This window comes from Phyllobates terribilis, unplaced genomic scaffold, assembly GCF_046119375.1.
Source record: "Phyllobates terribilis strain yellow unplaced genomic scaffold, ASM4611937v1 Scaffold_12__6_contigs__length_324123572, whole genome shotgun sequence".
NCBI classification, from domain to species: Eukaryota; Metazoa; Chordata; class Amphibia; order Anura; family Dendrobatidae; genus Phyllobates; species Phyllobates terribilis.
Genome location: NW_027362772.1, coordinates 252,569,400 through 252,587,313, shown reverse-complemented (window position 1 = coordinate 252,587,313; position 17,914 = coordinate 252,569,400). Strand labels below are relative to the sequence as shown.

Here is a 17,914-nt window from a genome sequence, read left to right as displayed (position 1 = left end):
GTCTTTTAGGATGGATTTGTGACGTAAGTGGGCACTAAATAGGGGGGCTTCATCCGGTCAGACCGGCTCCCGCCAGGCATTGGCTATGTTTAGAAGCCATTGTCCTCTGCCGCGTACTCTCTCCCATGCAGAGTAAAGTGCTCCATTAGCTCATGTCTCCAAGCTGTTACAATCTGCTTTCATTATTTTGTTTAGGCGGATGAAAATTGCACAGTTTGACTATGGGAAGAAGTGCTCTGAGCTGGCGAAAATTACCCAAGGCATGTCTGGCCGAGAGATCTCCAAGCTGGGTGTTGCCTGGCAGGTACGTTGTGGGTTTTTTTGCAGTTTGTGGGCACTTGGCGTGTAATAGACCTTTCTAGAAGATTAGAAACTATGACCTATTTTTTAAAATGTATTAGTATATATTCTACTGGGGGGCTTGGCCTTTGACCTTGACCATCTACAGCACCGAGTCCTTCTTTCAGATTCATCCAAGGTATCATCTACATAGTTTGTATGTCAATTTTTGTTCAGGTTCATTTTAGAATATCTCTTTATAAAGGTCAGCGTTACATTTTTTGTTTGTGGACCTATAAATTCCCTCCTCTTTTATAGAGCTTTGAAATTAAAGGCATTGTGCAAGACTATTTTTTTTTTTTTTTTTAATTTTACTATGGGCCTAAAAACTAAAAGACAAGTAGTTGCTAACTACTTTCCTATTTTACACAGAGTGGTCACTATCCGCTTCTGCCGGCGGTTCAGCTGCTCCACGTCAGCAGAGCAGCTCTTCCTCTTTTGCTCTGCTCTGTTGATGGGGCGTGACTGCAGATGTCATGCTGACTGACTCTTGGCTCCCCGCATTTATGCGGCGGGGAGCCGGCTGTCTATCAGCATGACATCAGCAGTCACGTCCTGTCAACCCACAAGAAGAAAAGCCGCTGCTCTATCAGAGCGACTTCTGTAGACATCGCATCATCACCTGCAGAAGCGGTCTGCGACAGAGATCGCTACGGTAGGTAGGTAGCAAATACTTGCCTGGTTAGTTTTTAGGACCAGAGCAAAAAAAAATAGTCCGGGGTAATCCCCTCTAATACACATTACCTGTCATGTCCCAACACCAGAAGCTCCATTCTGTGTCACACCCCAGCCACAAACGAAGCTGCCCTGACCTAAGACCGATGCTGACCGCAGGCATGATTGATAATGACAGTATGAATACCTTTCCCAGTGTTTATTTGCTGGGGAAAAATCACAACAAAAGACTTTTCCAGCATATTCACCCATACTGCAGATGGTGGATCAGTCAGGCCTTCCTTTGGATGAGGGAGAAGGGGCCATGATGACTCTGTATCTAGTTTAGTGGCAGCTTTCTGCTACAGAAACTTTCCCCTACCGCCTAACTGCCGTTGTAATTTGGATCCCCCCTGTTTTCTGTTTTTGTTTTTATTTCCCATTATTGAGCTGCAGAGACCCCTATATCTGACAGAATGTTATTGGACAGGTCTTACAAGTTTTGGATTCAATTCTAGTTGCTCTGTCAGCTCTCCTGTCTGATGTAGTAATTACTTGTATTCCCTAATTACATTTATTTCATGAAATTATCATTTAAAATTCTTTCATTGTGTAGTTTCTCTCTTAGTCCTCCTGGAAATTTGTAAGTGGATAACTGAGTGTTATTTCCATTGTCAAAGGTTCCTCCTCAGTGGCGTAACTAGAGTCCTATGGGCCCTTGTAGCGTTCTAATTTCTATAAGGGCATACATGTTGGCCACCCCCTCCCCCATTATGTAGTAATGTACCCCATCCTGGGGCTCTTCCAGGTATATATGTTTGCCTTCCTGTTGTATATGTCTCTTATACATGTCGCCCATCTCGGGCCCATCCTGGGTTCAATCAGGTATATATGCGGCCCATCCTGGGTTCATTCAGGTATATATGCCCCCCATCCTGGGCTCATCCAGGTATATATGTCCCCCATCCTGGTATATATGACCCGCATCCTGGGCCCATCCTGGTATATATGTCCCCCCATCCTGGGCTCATTCAGGTATATATGTCCCCCCATCCTGGGCTCATTCAGGTATATATGTCCCCCCATCCCGGGCTCATTCAGGTATATATGTCCCCCCATCCCGGGCTCATTCAGGTATATATGTCCCCCCATCCTGGGCTCATTCAGGTATATATGTCCCCCCATCCTGGGCTCATTCAGGTATATATGTCCCCCCATCCTGGGCTCATTCAGGTATATATGTCCCCCCATCCTGGGCTCATTCAGGTATATATGTCCCCCCATCCTGGGCTCATTCAGGTATATATGTCCCCCCATCCTGGGCTCATTCAGGTATATATGTCCCCCCATCCTGGGCTCATTCGGGTATATATGTCCCCCCATCCTGGGCTCATTCGGGTATATATGTCCCCCCATCCTGGGCTCATTCGGGTATATATGTCCCCCCATCCTGGGCTCATTCGGGTATATATGTCCCCCCATCCTGGGCTCATTCGGGTATATATGTCCCCCCATCCTGGGCTCATTCAGGTATATATGTCCCCCCATCCTGGGCTCATTCAGGTATATATGTCCCCCCATCCTGGGCTCATTCAGGTATATATGTCCCCCATCCTGGGCCCATCCAGGTATATATGTCCCCCCATCCTGGGCTCATTCAGGTATATATGTCCCCCCATCCTGGGCTCATTCAGGTATATATGTCCCCCCATCCTGGGCTCATTCAGGTATATATGTCCCCCCATCCTGGGCTCATTCAGGTATATATGTCCCCCCATCCTGGGCTCATTCAGGTATATATGTCCCCCCATCCTGGGCTCATTCAGGTATATATGTCCCCCCATCCTGGGCTCATTCAGGTATATATGTCCCCCCATCCTGGGCTCATTCAGGTATATATGTCCCCCCATCCTGGGCTCATTCAGGTATATATATCCCCCCATCCTGGGCTCATTCAGGTATATATGTCCCCCCATCCTGGGCTCATTCAGGTATATATGTCCCCGATCCAGGTATATATGTCCCCCATCCTGGGCCCATCCAGGTATATATGTCCCCCCATCCTGGGCTCATTCAGGAATATATGTCCCCCATCCTGGGCTCTTTCAGGTATATATGTCCCCCATCCTGGGCTCATTCAGGTATATATGTCCCCCCATCCTGGGCTCCTCCAGATATATATGTCCCTCCATCCTGGGCTCCTCCAGATATATATGTCCCTCCATCCTGGGCTCCTCCAGATATATATGTCCCCCCATCCTGGGCTCATCCAGATATATATGTCCCCCCATCCTGGGCTCATCCAGATATATATGTCCCCCCATCCTGGGCTCATCCAGATATATATGTCCCCCCATCCTGGGCTCAGCCAGGTACGGATGTCCCCCATCCTGGGCTCAGCCAGGTACGGATGTCCCCCATCCTGGGCTCAGCCAGGTACGGATGTCCCCCATCCTGGGCTCAGCCAGGTACGGATGTCCCCCATCCTGGGCTCAGCCAGGTACGGATGTCCCCCATCCTGGGCTCAGCCAGGTACGGATGTCCCCCATCCTGGGCTCAGCCAGGTACGGATGTCCCCCATCCTGGGCTCAGCCAGGTACGGATGTCCCCCATCCTGGGCTCAGCCAGGTACGGATGTCCCCCATCCTGGGCTCAGCCAGGTACGGATGTCCCCCATCCTGGGCTCAGCCAGGTACGGATGTCCCCCATCCTGGGCTCAGCCAGGTACGGATGTCCCCCATCCTGGGCTCAGCCAGGTACGGATGTCCCCCATCCTGGGCTCAGCCAGGTACGGATGTCCCCCATCCTGGGCTCAGCCAGGTACGGATGTCCCCCATCCTGGGCTCAGCCAGGTACGGATGTCCCCCATCCTGGGCTCAGCCAGGTACGGATGTCCCCCATCCTGGGCTCAGCCAGGTACGGATGTCCCCCATCCTGGGCTCAGCCAGGTACGGATGTCCCCCATCCTGGGCTCAGCCAGGTACGGATGTCCCCCATCCTGGGCTCAGCCAGGTACGGATGTCCCCCATCCTGGGCTCAGCCAGGTACGGATGTCCCCCATCCTGGGCTCAGCCAGGTACGGATGTCCCCCATCCTGGGCTCAGCTCTTTAACGCATACAAAAATAAACCATTCCGTTCCCCCGTTGCGTGGCGTCCTCTTCTGTAGTCGGCAGCTGAATTCAACATGCAAGTGACGGGAGCCATGCACAGCCAGTCACGTGCATGCCAATTTCAACTGCTGGCCTCTGATTGAATATCAGAATATCAGAACATCCAGCTGAAATATGCGCTGGCATCAGCAGGCCCCCTCCACCTCCAGGCCTGGTCACGTTCATACACTCTGTAACCGCGATCATTACACACCTGTTTCTTCTTTTAACTGGGAAACTGACAAGATTTGGTGAAGATTTGGGACTGCGGATTCCGTCCTGGCTTACAATTTCTGAATCAAGTCCACTATTCGCGCACGTGTCCTTAACCCCTTCCCACTTCCATAACGTTCAATCGCGTCATTAAGTTGGCTCAGGAGCTAAGCCAGGGCAGGTGAGGACTGTGTTATACAGACTGTCTAACAGCAGTGATCGGAGCTGGCTATAATCCCTGTAATAAAGACCATAAAATAGCTTATTTGGTATCGCTGTATTCCAAAAAAAAATGATTTATCAAAATATACAATTAATTGGCCAATATGATAAAGTCCATTAAAATAAAAAAAGGGAAGAAAGAAATGATAAAAGTAATAAAAGAAAATAAGTTATGGCTCTCGAAAGAGGAGAAATAAAAAAACAAAAGGGCAGAAATGAAAATTTGGCTTTGACGGTAAGGGTTTAAGGCAAAATATATCACGGTATTTTCACCCATCCCTTCAGGGAGTTGGTAGGACCTTTATGATGAAGACTACCACTACTATCATTCCTCCCGTACAACATCCCTGTGTGTGTCGCCCTAATTAGAATCTATGTGGTGTCGGATCCCGGCTTTCCCCATTATTTCTGCATGTTTTCATGTCCCTTGTAGAAGAAAAAAATAAAGAATGCAGAACTAAATAATGGTATTATAAAGGGGAGAGGGAAGCGCAAAACGATGGCGCGACGCCTGATTGAGCTCAGGCAGCTGAGCCCGTGTGACAAATTGCAGAAAATGACTGCAGAGCAGTGTTTCAAGCCCATTATCTCCGCTGGGTGGATAACCATTTGCATTAGCGAGGGCCAGGGAGCAGGAGGCCTCAATCCCGCTGCATTGAACGAGAGCTTTTACATTGACTCTCCCCACAGGCTGAATATTGCCTTTTGTCAGGATTTGCCTGATTGTGAGAAGACGCTTTTTTTTTTCCTTTCTCTCTTTACATCACAGATACGCAGGTCCTAGTACAGTGGGGGGGGCAACTGCAGAACTAAAGAAGAGAAGACCCGGGCTAGCTTCTCCACCTTTTATTGATGACCGCTTACAGCCATTGTTGTCCCTTTTGTAGCCTCAGTGGGGGATGGGAAGGTACTGCAGTTAGGGTGTTTTTCATATGTTGCGCATCACATCATCACAATCCTTTCATATTGGATAGTATCGAGAGCACTGAAAGCAAATGGGATAACCTGCGCTGCCGTCAAAGGATGAAAAGGAGACAGGAATCCAATTCTGCGGTTTATTGGTCAAGTCGTTTCGAATTTAAAACTTCTTCCTCAGGACAAAACTGTGGTTTTGTCCTGATGAAGAGGTTTGAAACTAGTTGACCAATAAACTGTGGTTTTGTCCTGATGAAGAGATTTGAAACTTCGAAACTCGTTGACCAATAAACTGTGGTTTTGTCCTGATGAAGAGGTTTGAAACTTCGAAACTCGTTGACCAATAAACCACAGAATTGGATTCCTTTCTCCTTTTCATCCTTTGACGGCAGCACAGGTTAACCCAGTTGCTTCCAGTGCTCTCGATTCCTTCCTCGTGTGTCTGCAGCAGCCTATGTCTTTTTCAGTGGTTGTGTGCACACAACCCTATCAGGTGAGCACGATATCCACCCAGATAAGACCCCAATGTGCTTTTTGTCCTCTATGGGTTTTTTCCTATTCATATTGGGTAGTATGGCAGATTTCAATAACTTCCATTCATTTCATAAACGAGGGGCACACCATTAAGGGGGGCACTTACTTTGGCACCCCAATAAGTACTTGGCGTGTCGTAAACATTTGCTAGACTTTAAGGCATGATATGCTGTAATTGATAATATGGGGTGAAGGTGAGTCCTGTATATTGGCCCATCTTGTATTGGGAAAATGGAGTCCCATAATTCTCAGTTTGCAGTCGTGCACGACCATTACCAAAGTGTGTTTAAAGGGATTTTCCAGGTTCAGAAAACCCCTGACCACGGCTGCAGTTTATCTTAAAAAAAAACAAAAAAAAGTTCTTTACTCAGCCTCCTCGGGTCCAGCAATGGATCTCCACCGCTGCTCCCGGTATCTGTTATTGTCTGCGGCGCTGACATCACATCGAGAGCACCGAGCTCAGTGGCTCTGCCCGAGTTGACAGCTGGAGCTGCTCATGGCCACTAAGCTCACTGATTGGCTGCTGCGCTGCAGACAATAAGACACCGGGAGTAGCGGTGGAGACTCTGTTCTGGATCCGGGTTGGGTGAGCATGCATGCCGGCCCACTGTGTAACAAACAGAAATTGTTGGCATTTGATGGGTGCAGACCTATCCGAGGTTTGTAATATACCTGACATATGTCTCAGACGTTTAGAAATACGAGATGTGGACCACAAAGCATCACAACTACAGGACCTCACTGGACTTTCCATCAGTCATAGGTGTTAATATAGAGTTTGGCTCTCTTTTGTGATTATAAGATTCTAGGAAAGCGTTCCTCTATTATTCCTCCTAGATATTTTTGACTAAGTTTGCATTATTCTTCTAATTGTCAAATGGGTGTGTCCCTACACAGCCTGACTCTCTCAGGACTGATTGAACAATATCAGTATGTGTAGGGATACACTCCCAACTAGCACCGTCTATTAGCACTGATTGGGACACACCCCCAACTGGTACCTGCGCTCTCACCACTGATTGGGCAATGTCAGTGTGTGTAGAGACACGCCCCCAAATAGCAAAAGCTCTCTTAGCACTGATTGGACAATGTCAGTGTGTAGGGACACACCCCCAACTAGCACCATCTGTTAACACTGATTGGGACACACCCCCAACTGGTACCTGCGCTCTCATCACTGATTGGACAATGCTAGTGTGTGTAGGGACACACCCCTAACTAGTACTTGCTCTCTCACCACTGATTGGACAATGTCAGTTTGTGTAGGTACAAACCCCCAACTAGTTCCCACTCTCTCACCACTGATTGGACAATGCTAGTGTGTAGGGACACACCCCCCCAGTACCCGCTCTCTCACAACTGATTGGACAATGTCAGTGTGTGTAGGGACACACCCCCAACTAGTACCTGCGCTCTCACCACTGATTTGGACAATGCTAGTGTATGTAGGGACACCTCTCCTTCCTCCCCCAACTAGTAACTGCGCTCTCACCACTGATTGGACAATGTCAGTGTGTGTAGGGACACGCCCCTAACTGGTACCTGCACTCTCAAAACTGATTGGACAATGCTAGTGCATGTAAGGACACACCCCTAACTAGTACCTGCGCTTTCACCACTGATTGGACAATGTCAGTGTGTGGAGGGACACCTCCCCCAACTAGTACCTGCACTCTCACCACTGATTGGACAATATCAGTGTGTGTAGGGACACACCCCCAACTAGTACTGATTGGACAGTGTGTGTCTGTGTGTGGACAAACTCTCACCCGGTACCAGTTCCGTAACCAATTTATTCATAAATCTCTATTAGGGATAACAGAGGAATGTGCACCATAGAATGTCCCAAAATTATTTTGTGGTAAATACAATTATTTAATAAAACACACAAATCAGGAATATTTACAGGTCCAAATTAAAGAAAAAAAATATATCCTTTGCTGTAAATGAGTGTCAAACCCTGAAACTCATCCGTATACCGGTACCCCTCTCCGCCATGTTTTATAGCCGGCACTAAGCATTCTGAGGGGTAACGTGTTATAGATGGGGATGGACATAGATAGCAATTTGGGAGCCTGGGAAAGAGAGTTGCTTCTAATATTGCTGATTCAAGAGCATTAGAGGTTCAGGGTTGCGAAACCTGCAGGAGATGGATGACACCAATTTATATCACATCCCAGCCGGAGAGAAGGTAAATTGTGCCGCTTTTTTTTAATGGACGCCATTCCACTTGGGCCACTAAATGCTGCATTATTTAGTAGCTCTCGGAGAATGACGGAAGAACACATGGTCGCCTGTGCAACCTGCAGCGAGCTGAATCTGTCCTGATAAACGCATGAACTCTGTCACTGTAACCCCCACCGTCCAGCGCCCGCCGAGAGGGTAACCTTGTTAAAGGGTATCTCGCCTCCCAGCTCTGCGGAAGACTTGCTTTGTCAGCCAAGTCTGCGGAAATGGGTTAACGTGTCCGCAGGGGGGAGATGAGCGGTATGAATATGAATGAGGCGGGATGCTGGTTTTTAGTACGCCAGCAGCTCTCAGCAGGGACAGCCGCTCGCGCTCTTCCTCCGTCATCTTTTCTCATTCCTCTTCCCATTTTCCCCCTCCCCACCCATCCCTTTCACCTCCCCTGACAGGCAGGGACCCCGCAGCTTGGCTATTTTTAGAAAGTCATTCAGAAAAGCAGCCGAGCGCAAAGCATCGCAGTATTCGACGGCTGCGTCGAAATGCAGAGGGGTTTTTTTTTTTGGGTGATGACTTGCGAGGGATGAACACGTTATAGGTATTAAGCGCCGGTGTTAATGCCGCCAGACACTGCAGCAGCAGCAGCAGCAGCGCCAATAAATGGAGGCTTTAACCCTTGCGCTGCCAGTAAAAGGTTAATGGGGACTTTCTAATCTAATTTAATCCCCCCCTCTCGAATCGCCAGACCTTGCCATGTCGTTGCTGACATGGTAAATTTCAAGGGCATAGAGCGGCGAGGATGGGAATAACCTTGGCGAACCTTCTGAGGTTCCAACAAAAGGCTCAATGAGCGGGATAGTGACGTCGGCGGTAGTATCTACTGTCTGCGCTGGGAATTTTTATTTTATTTTATTTTTTTTAGTTGTCACGGTGTATTAAACTTCTCCAAGCCTGCGTCATCTCAACGTCATTAGACGTTTTATCAGATGCAGCATTTTGGGAAAAAAAAATTTTTATTTCTTTCTTCATCCTGTTTCAAGAGTCGGAACTTCTTATTTTTTATGTCAGTATAGCTGTTTTTTTTATTATTTTGTTTTTATTTTTTTGCAATTCTGCTTTAGTGGATAAATGGTGTCTATAGATAGAGCAATATGAAATGTGGGAATTTTTTTTTACGCTTTTGGCCACACATGTATTTTTTTATGGTAAAATGTTTTTTCTTTTATTTCTTTCCCAAAAAATACATTGATTGTTATTTTACAATTGTATTTAGTCCCATTAAAGGATTTTACCATGTGAAAAGTAATTAACCTGAAAAATACACTTCAGTCTTGCATTGTATTACACCTGTCTATTGAAATTGACAGACACCCAAGTTGGCTGTGATTCTTTGTAAGGCCGGGTTCACATGGCATCCATTGGGGTTCACGACAAAAGTCCTGGAAAACGGGTTTCGGGCATATGCGCTGACGGGGGCCATTGACGGTAATGATGCCAGACTGAGTCACTGTGTGCTCCGTCGGACAATATTTTTTGCCTGGAGGTCGACTGTGTCTTGGAGCCAAAGCTCAAATATGGCTGAAAATTATGTCCGACAGAGCACACCCTGAATCCATCTGTATTGTTAAGGTCAATGGCCTCCCGAATCCCGTTTTCCAGGGCTTTACATGTAAGCCCCGATGGAGCCACTGACAGGAGGATCAAACACAAATAGGCCACCACTTGCCTAAATCCAAGAGAGCTAACACCATCCCAACATATCTTTGCAGGGCTTGTCTATCGGGTGACGCGGCGGGAGCTTCCCTCCCACTGTCTAACAGCATAGATGCTGCAGTGGCTGTAGACCACTTAAGCTAGGAGGTAAAATGGCCTGTGCCATCATCATCAGACACATGAGCATAAAAGCATCAAGTCATGATTTAGAGACCAATGGTTACTGTGCCTTCTATTTACGCCGCGTGGTCACAATTGGGCGGACTTTTCATTTCACTCCGGACAACCCCTTCAACAAAGTAAACTTTTCTGGGTGATGTCACCTGTGGGCCATATTGGTGGCTCAGTGGTTAGCACTATTTCAGCACTCTGGGGTCCTGGCTCCAAATCCAACCTTTTAGTACGTATCATCACCCTCGTGCATGTCTCCATTTTTCTTGCCGTTCGTACCAGCTGCCATCAGTTGGCTCCTTCAGTTGGTGGCAGCTTCGCAGCTCCATGCATTTCTTTTCCTAAGAGTTTCCACCAACCATTATTGGCGTACCCCCATATTGCCCCGCACCATTGGCAGCGTACTGAAGGTGTAGACGGCTTCGTGGGCAATGGCCAACACTGTTCTAATTGGTTTGTACATCAATACATGATATTTCAGAGGCAAGGATCCCTACTTCCCGGTGTGGGGCTGGTCCCTGATTAATGCTTATCCCATTTACTTATCCGTATGTTATTTTTTTTGCCCGTCCTATAATCTCCACCGCTCTCCACTAACCCATTAGGCTATGCTTTTCGGAATGGCCTCCCACGCGGCACGGCAATGGCCGCCAGCTGTTTTGCAGATTTAGAATAAAAACCATGCAATTACCTCTATCAAATCGACGCCTTCAGCTCTTCTCGTGTCATTTGTAAATGTTTAATGGTAATTCATTTTTAAACTCGCTATTAATAATTAAGATTCAAAACACGGTTTGTTGTATGGAGAAATGAAGACTTCTGGCCTGAGCGCTTCCTCGGATTTTCAGGTTTCCTTCAGATATTGAGAATGATTTTCTTTGTTTGGCATATAATTTATTTTATTTTTTTTGAGCTTTTACATGTTACTTTTAGTAACGGGTGCAGATATTTGTGAAACTTGGAGTTTGATTGATAAACTAGCACTTATTATAGAAATAGGTGTAGCTGTCTGTTAAAAACATGGCTGCTTTCTTCCAGAAACAGTGCCACACGTGACCGAGGTCTGCAACTAGTTCTGCAGCTCAGCTCCATGTACATTCACTTTACTAGAGCCAACTGCAATACCAGACACAGCCTTATCGACAGGTGTGGCGCTGTTTCTGACAGAAAGCTCCCATGATTATTTGACCCTCACGGACGTATTTTTATTTATTTCACCACTGTACTGCAGTATATAGGTAAAATAATGGTCTCCTCTGATACCCAGCATGTGGTTGATCTGCACAGAGGTACTTCTAGCTGCATGGTGACCAATCAACATTCGCCTGTTACCTTGCACCCCATGGTCTGTGTGCCGATTGCTTCTGTTAGAGGTGGATGCCAGCTGTATTACACCACAAGCATCTGCCGCGTGTGGCACGGGACACCCATAAAATGCTAGGAAATGCCCATGTAGGCAATCACTGGCCACAGCAGTGACCTGAGCACTGAGATCTGGACATATAGAAGAAGCCTTCAGGTCACTCCCATAACTAGAGATCATTTTACTAAAGATAATCAGTGAATCTTTTATTACTCCCCAATTTTTCTGCCTAAGATGGACCAATGCCTTAACTTACTAAGCCTTATAGTTAAGTTCTTTTTATGGTTTCTGTAGACTCTCAACATTATGTATTTGATGGTAGGTCTACCTCGGCTGACCATGGCTTTCTGGAGTCAGCTAGACACGGGACATCAAATTTGAAATGAGTCTCCAGAACGTTATTCCACACTGTGGTTTCGGTTTTGCTGCGTCTTGTTTTTTTTTTCGACCTACAGTTCAGGTTCAGGTTTGGATATGGTTATGGTCTTGTTTGGTTATGTAGTTTCTGCATGAAATGTTGACTTGGTGGGAACCTACTTCGCTGTAACTAGAAGGTTGAGTCTTTGTTCCCGGTTACCCCAGGATTCGCTGGATTCTTCCACGTTGGGTGCTCTTGTGTTCTTTCAATGCTTCTCCTCGTTCCTTTTGACCTTCAGCCGGAGATGAGAGGACGTAGAGCTTCTCCCTTTCCAATTAATCTGCATTATACGGCCGCTGCGCTGGAAAATCCCTCAAAAAGCAGTTTGCGGGGAGGATGGGCCTTTCACCTGCCAGCTGCCGAAGTCAAACTGCTCTCGCTGAATTGATGTCTGATGCGAATGCTCCAACGTCTCTGGCATTCATGAATAGAAATGGGGCTTCAATTGCTTGAGCTTGTGTTCGCTTTTACTGCCGGCCCAGCTTATTTCTCAATCATTAACCCCTTTATGGTCTTAAAAACTCCAATTTGACTAATAGCTTGAAACGGACAATTGAGGAGGCCACAGTCATCAGAGACCCTTTTACCTTAGGGTGTCGTGACGTTTATTACTCTTTTTATCACCTTTAAATAATTTGGTGAGGGTGGACATCTTTTGTTTGATGTCCTCCTTTCCAGACTTGTGTCCTTCTTCCATTGGCACAAGTTTGTTTAGTTAAATGGACAGAAATATTGTCAACCACGTTTCTGAACAAGAATTGTGGTCAGAGCGGTTGTCGCCTCCTTTTCCTCATTCTCTTTGCTGCTCGTACACTGGATGTGACTATACAGGGCTGATAATGAGCACCATAAGAATAAAAAAACATGGCTGCTTTACTCCGGAGCAAGCAGAAATATAGCTAATCTATGGCACTCTGCCGGGATGAAAGAAGTCATCGTCTTCTAGACTAGGGTTCCCCAACTCAAGTCCTCAAGGCCCTCCAACAGATCATGTTTTCAGGATTTCCTTAGTATTGCACAGTTGATAATTACATCACCTGCACAGGTAATCATTCCATCACCTGTGTAATAGTAAGGAAATCCTGAAAACATGACCTGTTGGTGGACCTTGAGGACTGGAGTTGGGGAACCCTGTTCTAGACTGTCCCTTTTTGTCACCCATCATTACAAGAGTTCAAAGGGGTTGTCCTGTCTGAGACATTTATGGCATACTTGGGGGATATCCAACCCTGGTTCTGTCTCGCAGAGGGTCTCGTCTTGCTTGGTTGTGGGTACAGAGATGGCCTCACATCTGCGACTTTGTCTAATGCTTTGTATAGTCGTTCCAAAAAATTACAGCACAAGAGCTTTCTTCAGTTTTTGAAACTCTAAATTAATCTAGAGCTGCCCATGCGCGGCCATTTCTCTGCTCACAGCTTCACGAAGCACTCCTCATTCACAAAGTAAAAGCACAGCAGTCTCATGTTATTATATAGAAGGTCCAAATTTTGCCACAGAAAAGTGTTGTGCCATTTTTCAAACGCTCATAGAAATCAATAGAGAGAGCTGCGCATCCACGGTTACTACTCATCTCCCAAATGTGCATGACGGGGACCTGTTCTCAAGATGGATTTAGTTGGGACCTGCCTTTATTGGACATTTAGAGTGTATCTGGAGATATGAAAAAAGGGGGGCGTTCACATCAGCTCACCGGTGTGGGCATCTATCCTCAATGGGTGCGGTGCACGAAAGAATCCTAGGTCCGGTTCCCAGGTAGAACAGTCAATATGAACGAAACAGGTATCTTAAAACCATTCTTTGTAGGCCAGGTGTTTTTAAACCAAATCAATACTTTTCGAGCGTTGGCCATAACAAAGAGCTTTTAACGCTTGAAACGCGTAGGCCAAGTGTTTTCTTTTTCTATTTCGATTTTTAAAGCATATCCGTAAATAATGGTTTTAAGATAACGAGTTTTTGGTGGTAGTTGGATACATGTTTTGCTCATATTGATATCCTGTGGATATTCTATAACATTTCAAGGTAGGAATAGCCCTTTAACTTCTACCAGACCCTAAAGAATAAAATTAGTAGATCACTTGGCGTCAAACTTAAAAATTGCTGATGGGGCTCTACTCCAGCTTGGGCACCCCACCACCATCTCTCTTGACTTTTGAGGAACATGTACATGGCCCTATGAGCGGCTCATTTCTCTGACCCTGGCTCTGGAGGTCGGGGTTTGCTGTATGGCTTTTCGAGCCACAAAAAAGTTCAGAACCTTTGATAGAGAATCCCATAAGATCTCCACCTTGCAGGCACTTGTCGTGGTTCTTCCCTGTCTGGTTGCAGTATAATGATACCTGAGCCTTACGTCTGCTCCGCAGTCCTTGTTCCTGCTGTAACCGATCACGCGTCACGCCGATCCACTACACTGGATACAAACACCTATTTTCAACTCGGGAACACCTGTCACTTCATTTCTATATCATTTGTGACCCGAAGCTGAACGTGCACAGTCAGCACAAGCCTCCCCTCCCAGCCCGTGCACCATTGACATTAGGGGGAAGTGAAGAGAGACGCTTATATAATGGGAGACATATTAACGAAAAATATCCCATGGAGAGTGGACGTGTCAGCAAAGCCGCCAGAGAATTGGTGCGTGCTGATGTGACGTGTATTTGCTATATGCTGAAGAAATGCATAAAAATGTCCGAAAGACGAAAACCAAAGTGGAAGTCAGCTCTAATGGAAAAGATGGAAGCGATTAACTTCTTTGTGTAAATGTAGCATTAATGATACCTCTGGAACATCTTTTTTTTAAACTCTACATTGTGGTGGTGTTCTGTTTTTTCCTCCTGGAAATTTGAGTAAATTGACCACTTTTACCTTGGTCAGCAGGGCTTGTCCTTACAGCCTAATACTAACGATAAAACCCTCTGGATAGGGCAACGTTTCCTAACCAGGGTCACATTGTACCCCCCAGGAGTGCCGCGCCTCTACGGTTAAAAAATAGCAGCTGAGGCACAGAGAGCCCTCCTGGCTCCCTGCACCGCCACTGATTAATTCAAATGCCTCTGCGTCTTTTGTCAATTTATTGATATTTTTTCCAAGGTTCATAAAAGAAAATTGGTGCAATGAGATCTTGACTGATTCTGACTTTTTGTTTTAAAAAAAAAAATTTGCACAAAGAATCGTCCTGTCAATACTACCTAGAATCCCCTAGTAGGATCAAAACGCGTTGTCACATCACTCTGCCTTTAAACTTCTGTGGTTCCCAGGGTGTGCTGGGAGTTGTGTGTCACACAAGTTGGAGATCGCCGTTTTAAGAAAAGGCCCTTAGAATTAGGAAGGTATGGAGCACCTTCCCCACCTGTTTATTCTGTTTTCTCTCTTGGCCAGGCTCGACAGTGACACTTTTATGTCTGTGGTAAATAATGGCATTCGGCCAAGAATAATGGGGGGATATGACGCGGGTCGGGCACTGAATTCTCTGGTGACACCGTCATTTACATGATGAAGTGAGAGGGAATCTGTAGAGGTGAGGTCTCTTGGTTTCCTCGCACTGGCTGCTATTTCAGCAAATACGCTGAATGCACAATATGTCTCTTGTCTGGACTTCAAAGGGAGGCGGATATGGGCCATCACCATTTTTGAGGAGTTTTCAAAGGTTTTAGGTTTTTGAGTATTTTGGAAAGTTTTCGCTCCAAAAAAGTGAAAACTCTCCAAATCCTTCTCAAAAATGTAACATTTCTTCTCCGTTTCCTCTCTAAGAACTCAGTAAAAAGACTCTTTTTCACATGCCATAAATGAGACCTTACACAGAAAACGAATACATTTTGGGAGACACTGGTGTAATGTTTAATTTCCCCTGTGGAGGCGCTGCAGAGAGATTTCACACTTACCGCCAGGTTTTTCCCCACAGATTACTGCTGATAGTTGATGTGAACCAGCAGAGGAATCACTTTATAATATGATTTATGGGATCCTTCTATCAAATAGGGATTACTCAAAGTGGAGAACCCCTTTATCTGTAAACAAGCCAACATCTGCCGCTAGGTTTTAGGTTCCTACATGATTCCTTTGTGATTGTACCCTCCTCCCACATGACGGACACATCTGTCTTTTAGTACTATGGTCGATCTGTTTTCCTTCTAGCTGTATAACCTTCAGCTTTGTATATATTCCAGGCTGCCGCGTACGCCTCAGAAGATGGCGTGTTAACAGAAGCCATGATTGATGCCCGCGTGGCCGACGCAATCCGGCAGCACCAGCAGAAGATGGAATGGCTGAAAGCAGAGGGCAAGGAAGAGGGGAAAGACCCTGGAAGAAACCCTCTGCTTCCTCATCTAGAAGGAACCCCTGTATGAGCAGCTAGGAATGTCTAGGTGACCAATAAACCCGGCCTCGTGACTAGCCAGATTAGCCGACAGCTGGCCATGACCCGGTCAGCGGCGTGCCTTCTCTGTATCCGTGAGGACAAAGTGGAGCAATGGCTGCAAAACCCACAGCTCTTCCATTCAGGAAACGCCATGTCATCTTCACCGTTCATTCCCTAACGAACTTCTCTTTAGTTTTTTTTTTATATATTTGTTTTAGGGCAGCCATAATTATTAATGTTTTCTAGAAATGTCTGACATTCGTTTAACCCTGAATGAAGCTGCTGTAAAGGATCTCTGGCGAATGTAGAGAATTATGTCATTGTAAAGAAAGATGAACTCTGCCGTTCCCCGCGTCTCTGTATTATTCTATTGTGCCGTCAAGTTTTGGGTTGTTTTTTTTTAAAGGGGGATTCCACATTTTCTTACTATGGGCTAATTAAATCCATCATATCTACTGCACAAACTTTAATATCTGCTTTACAAGTCCTGTCTCTAAGAGTGGAGTTTCAGAGACACAGATAAAAGTAGATAGATGCTACTTCACAAGAAGATCATCTTTGTATTTAAAGACAACTTGTCACTTAAAAAAAGTATTTTTTTTCCCCTGGTGTAAATGCCACTGTTCTCCTGAATCTGGAGATGTTTTTCATTTGATCCTGCGCCTCTCCATTCCTGAGATATGGCCCCATCTTCAGTGTATGAAAATCTAGTCTTGCTAGCCAAGTAGGCGTGGTTCTCAAGGAGGTAACGATGACCACTCCTACTTGGCAATAAAGACTACATTTATATACAGGGAAGATGGGGCCATATCTCAGGAACGGAGAGACGCAGGAACAAAAGAAAAACATCTCCGGATTCAGGAGAACAGCGGCATTTACACCAGGTAAAAATAACACTAAATTATAGCAAGTGCCAGGTGTTCTTTTAATGCGAAATTGTAAACATTTGCCTGTAGTTAGTAAACCCCTACTATGAAAACATGTAATTGGTCTTTGAAGATGGTTTGTTAAACGTGAACCCATCCTATAATGTAGTAGGTGCCTAAAAATTCCCACCGTGCTTATAGCAGCAGTTCCTGTTTTAATATTTCCTGAAACATCCAAAAGCCCAGTTCACACTGGTTGGTTGATTAAAGTGGCTAGTACTCTCTCGGAATCAGTGTTCAACTGTTTGGGAATTTCCAGAATTAAAGGGGTATTCCCATCTCCAAGATGCTATCCCAATATGTAGTAGGTGTAATAATATAAGCAAATACCTCCAATTAGAAATGTAGTATAGTTCTTCTGATTCACTATGTCGCTTAACCCATGTGTGCAGGGCATTGCAGTAGCTTAAAGGGGTATTCCCATTTCCAAGATCCTATCCCAATATGTAGTAGGTGTAATAATATTAGCAAATACCTCCAATTAGAAATGTAGTATATTTTTTCTGATTCGCTATGTCTCTTTCCTCATGTGCAGGCATTGCATGATCTTAGGTATCCAAGGTTACAACCACTAGCAGCTAGCTAAACGTCACTATATCAGTGGTCGTAACTATGGATACCTAAGGTCCTGCAATGCCTGCACATGAGGAAAGAGACATAGCGAATCAGAAAAACTATACTACATTTCTAATTGGAGGTATTTGCGAATATTATTATTACACCTATTATATATTGATAGGATATTTTAGATGGGAATA

The 17,914-nt window shown here is 45.6% G+C and overlaps 1 protein-coding gene across 1 annotated transcript in view; it reads left to right on the top strand.

Annotated features, from left to right (window-relative positions):
* The window catches only part of LOC141172525 (ATPase family AAA domain-containing protein 3-A), a 55,814-nt gene extending 39,237 nt beyond the window's left edge, over positions 1-16,577 (top strand). The window contains exons 15-16 of the mRNA XM_073656835.1: positions 196-304; positions 16,040-16,577. Of these exons, the coding sequence (XP_073512936.1) occupies positions 196-304; positions 16,040-16,219 (289 nt within the window). The 3' untranslated portion in view covers positions 16,220-16,577. The remainder of the gene's footprint in view (positions 1-195; positions 305-16,039) is intronic.
* Positions 16,578-17,914: the final 1,337 nt, after the last annotated feature.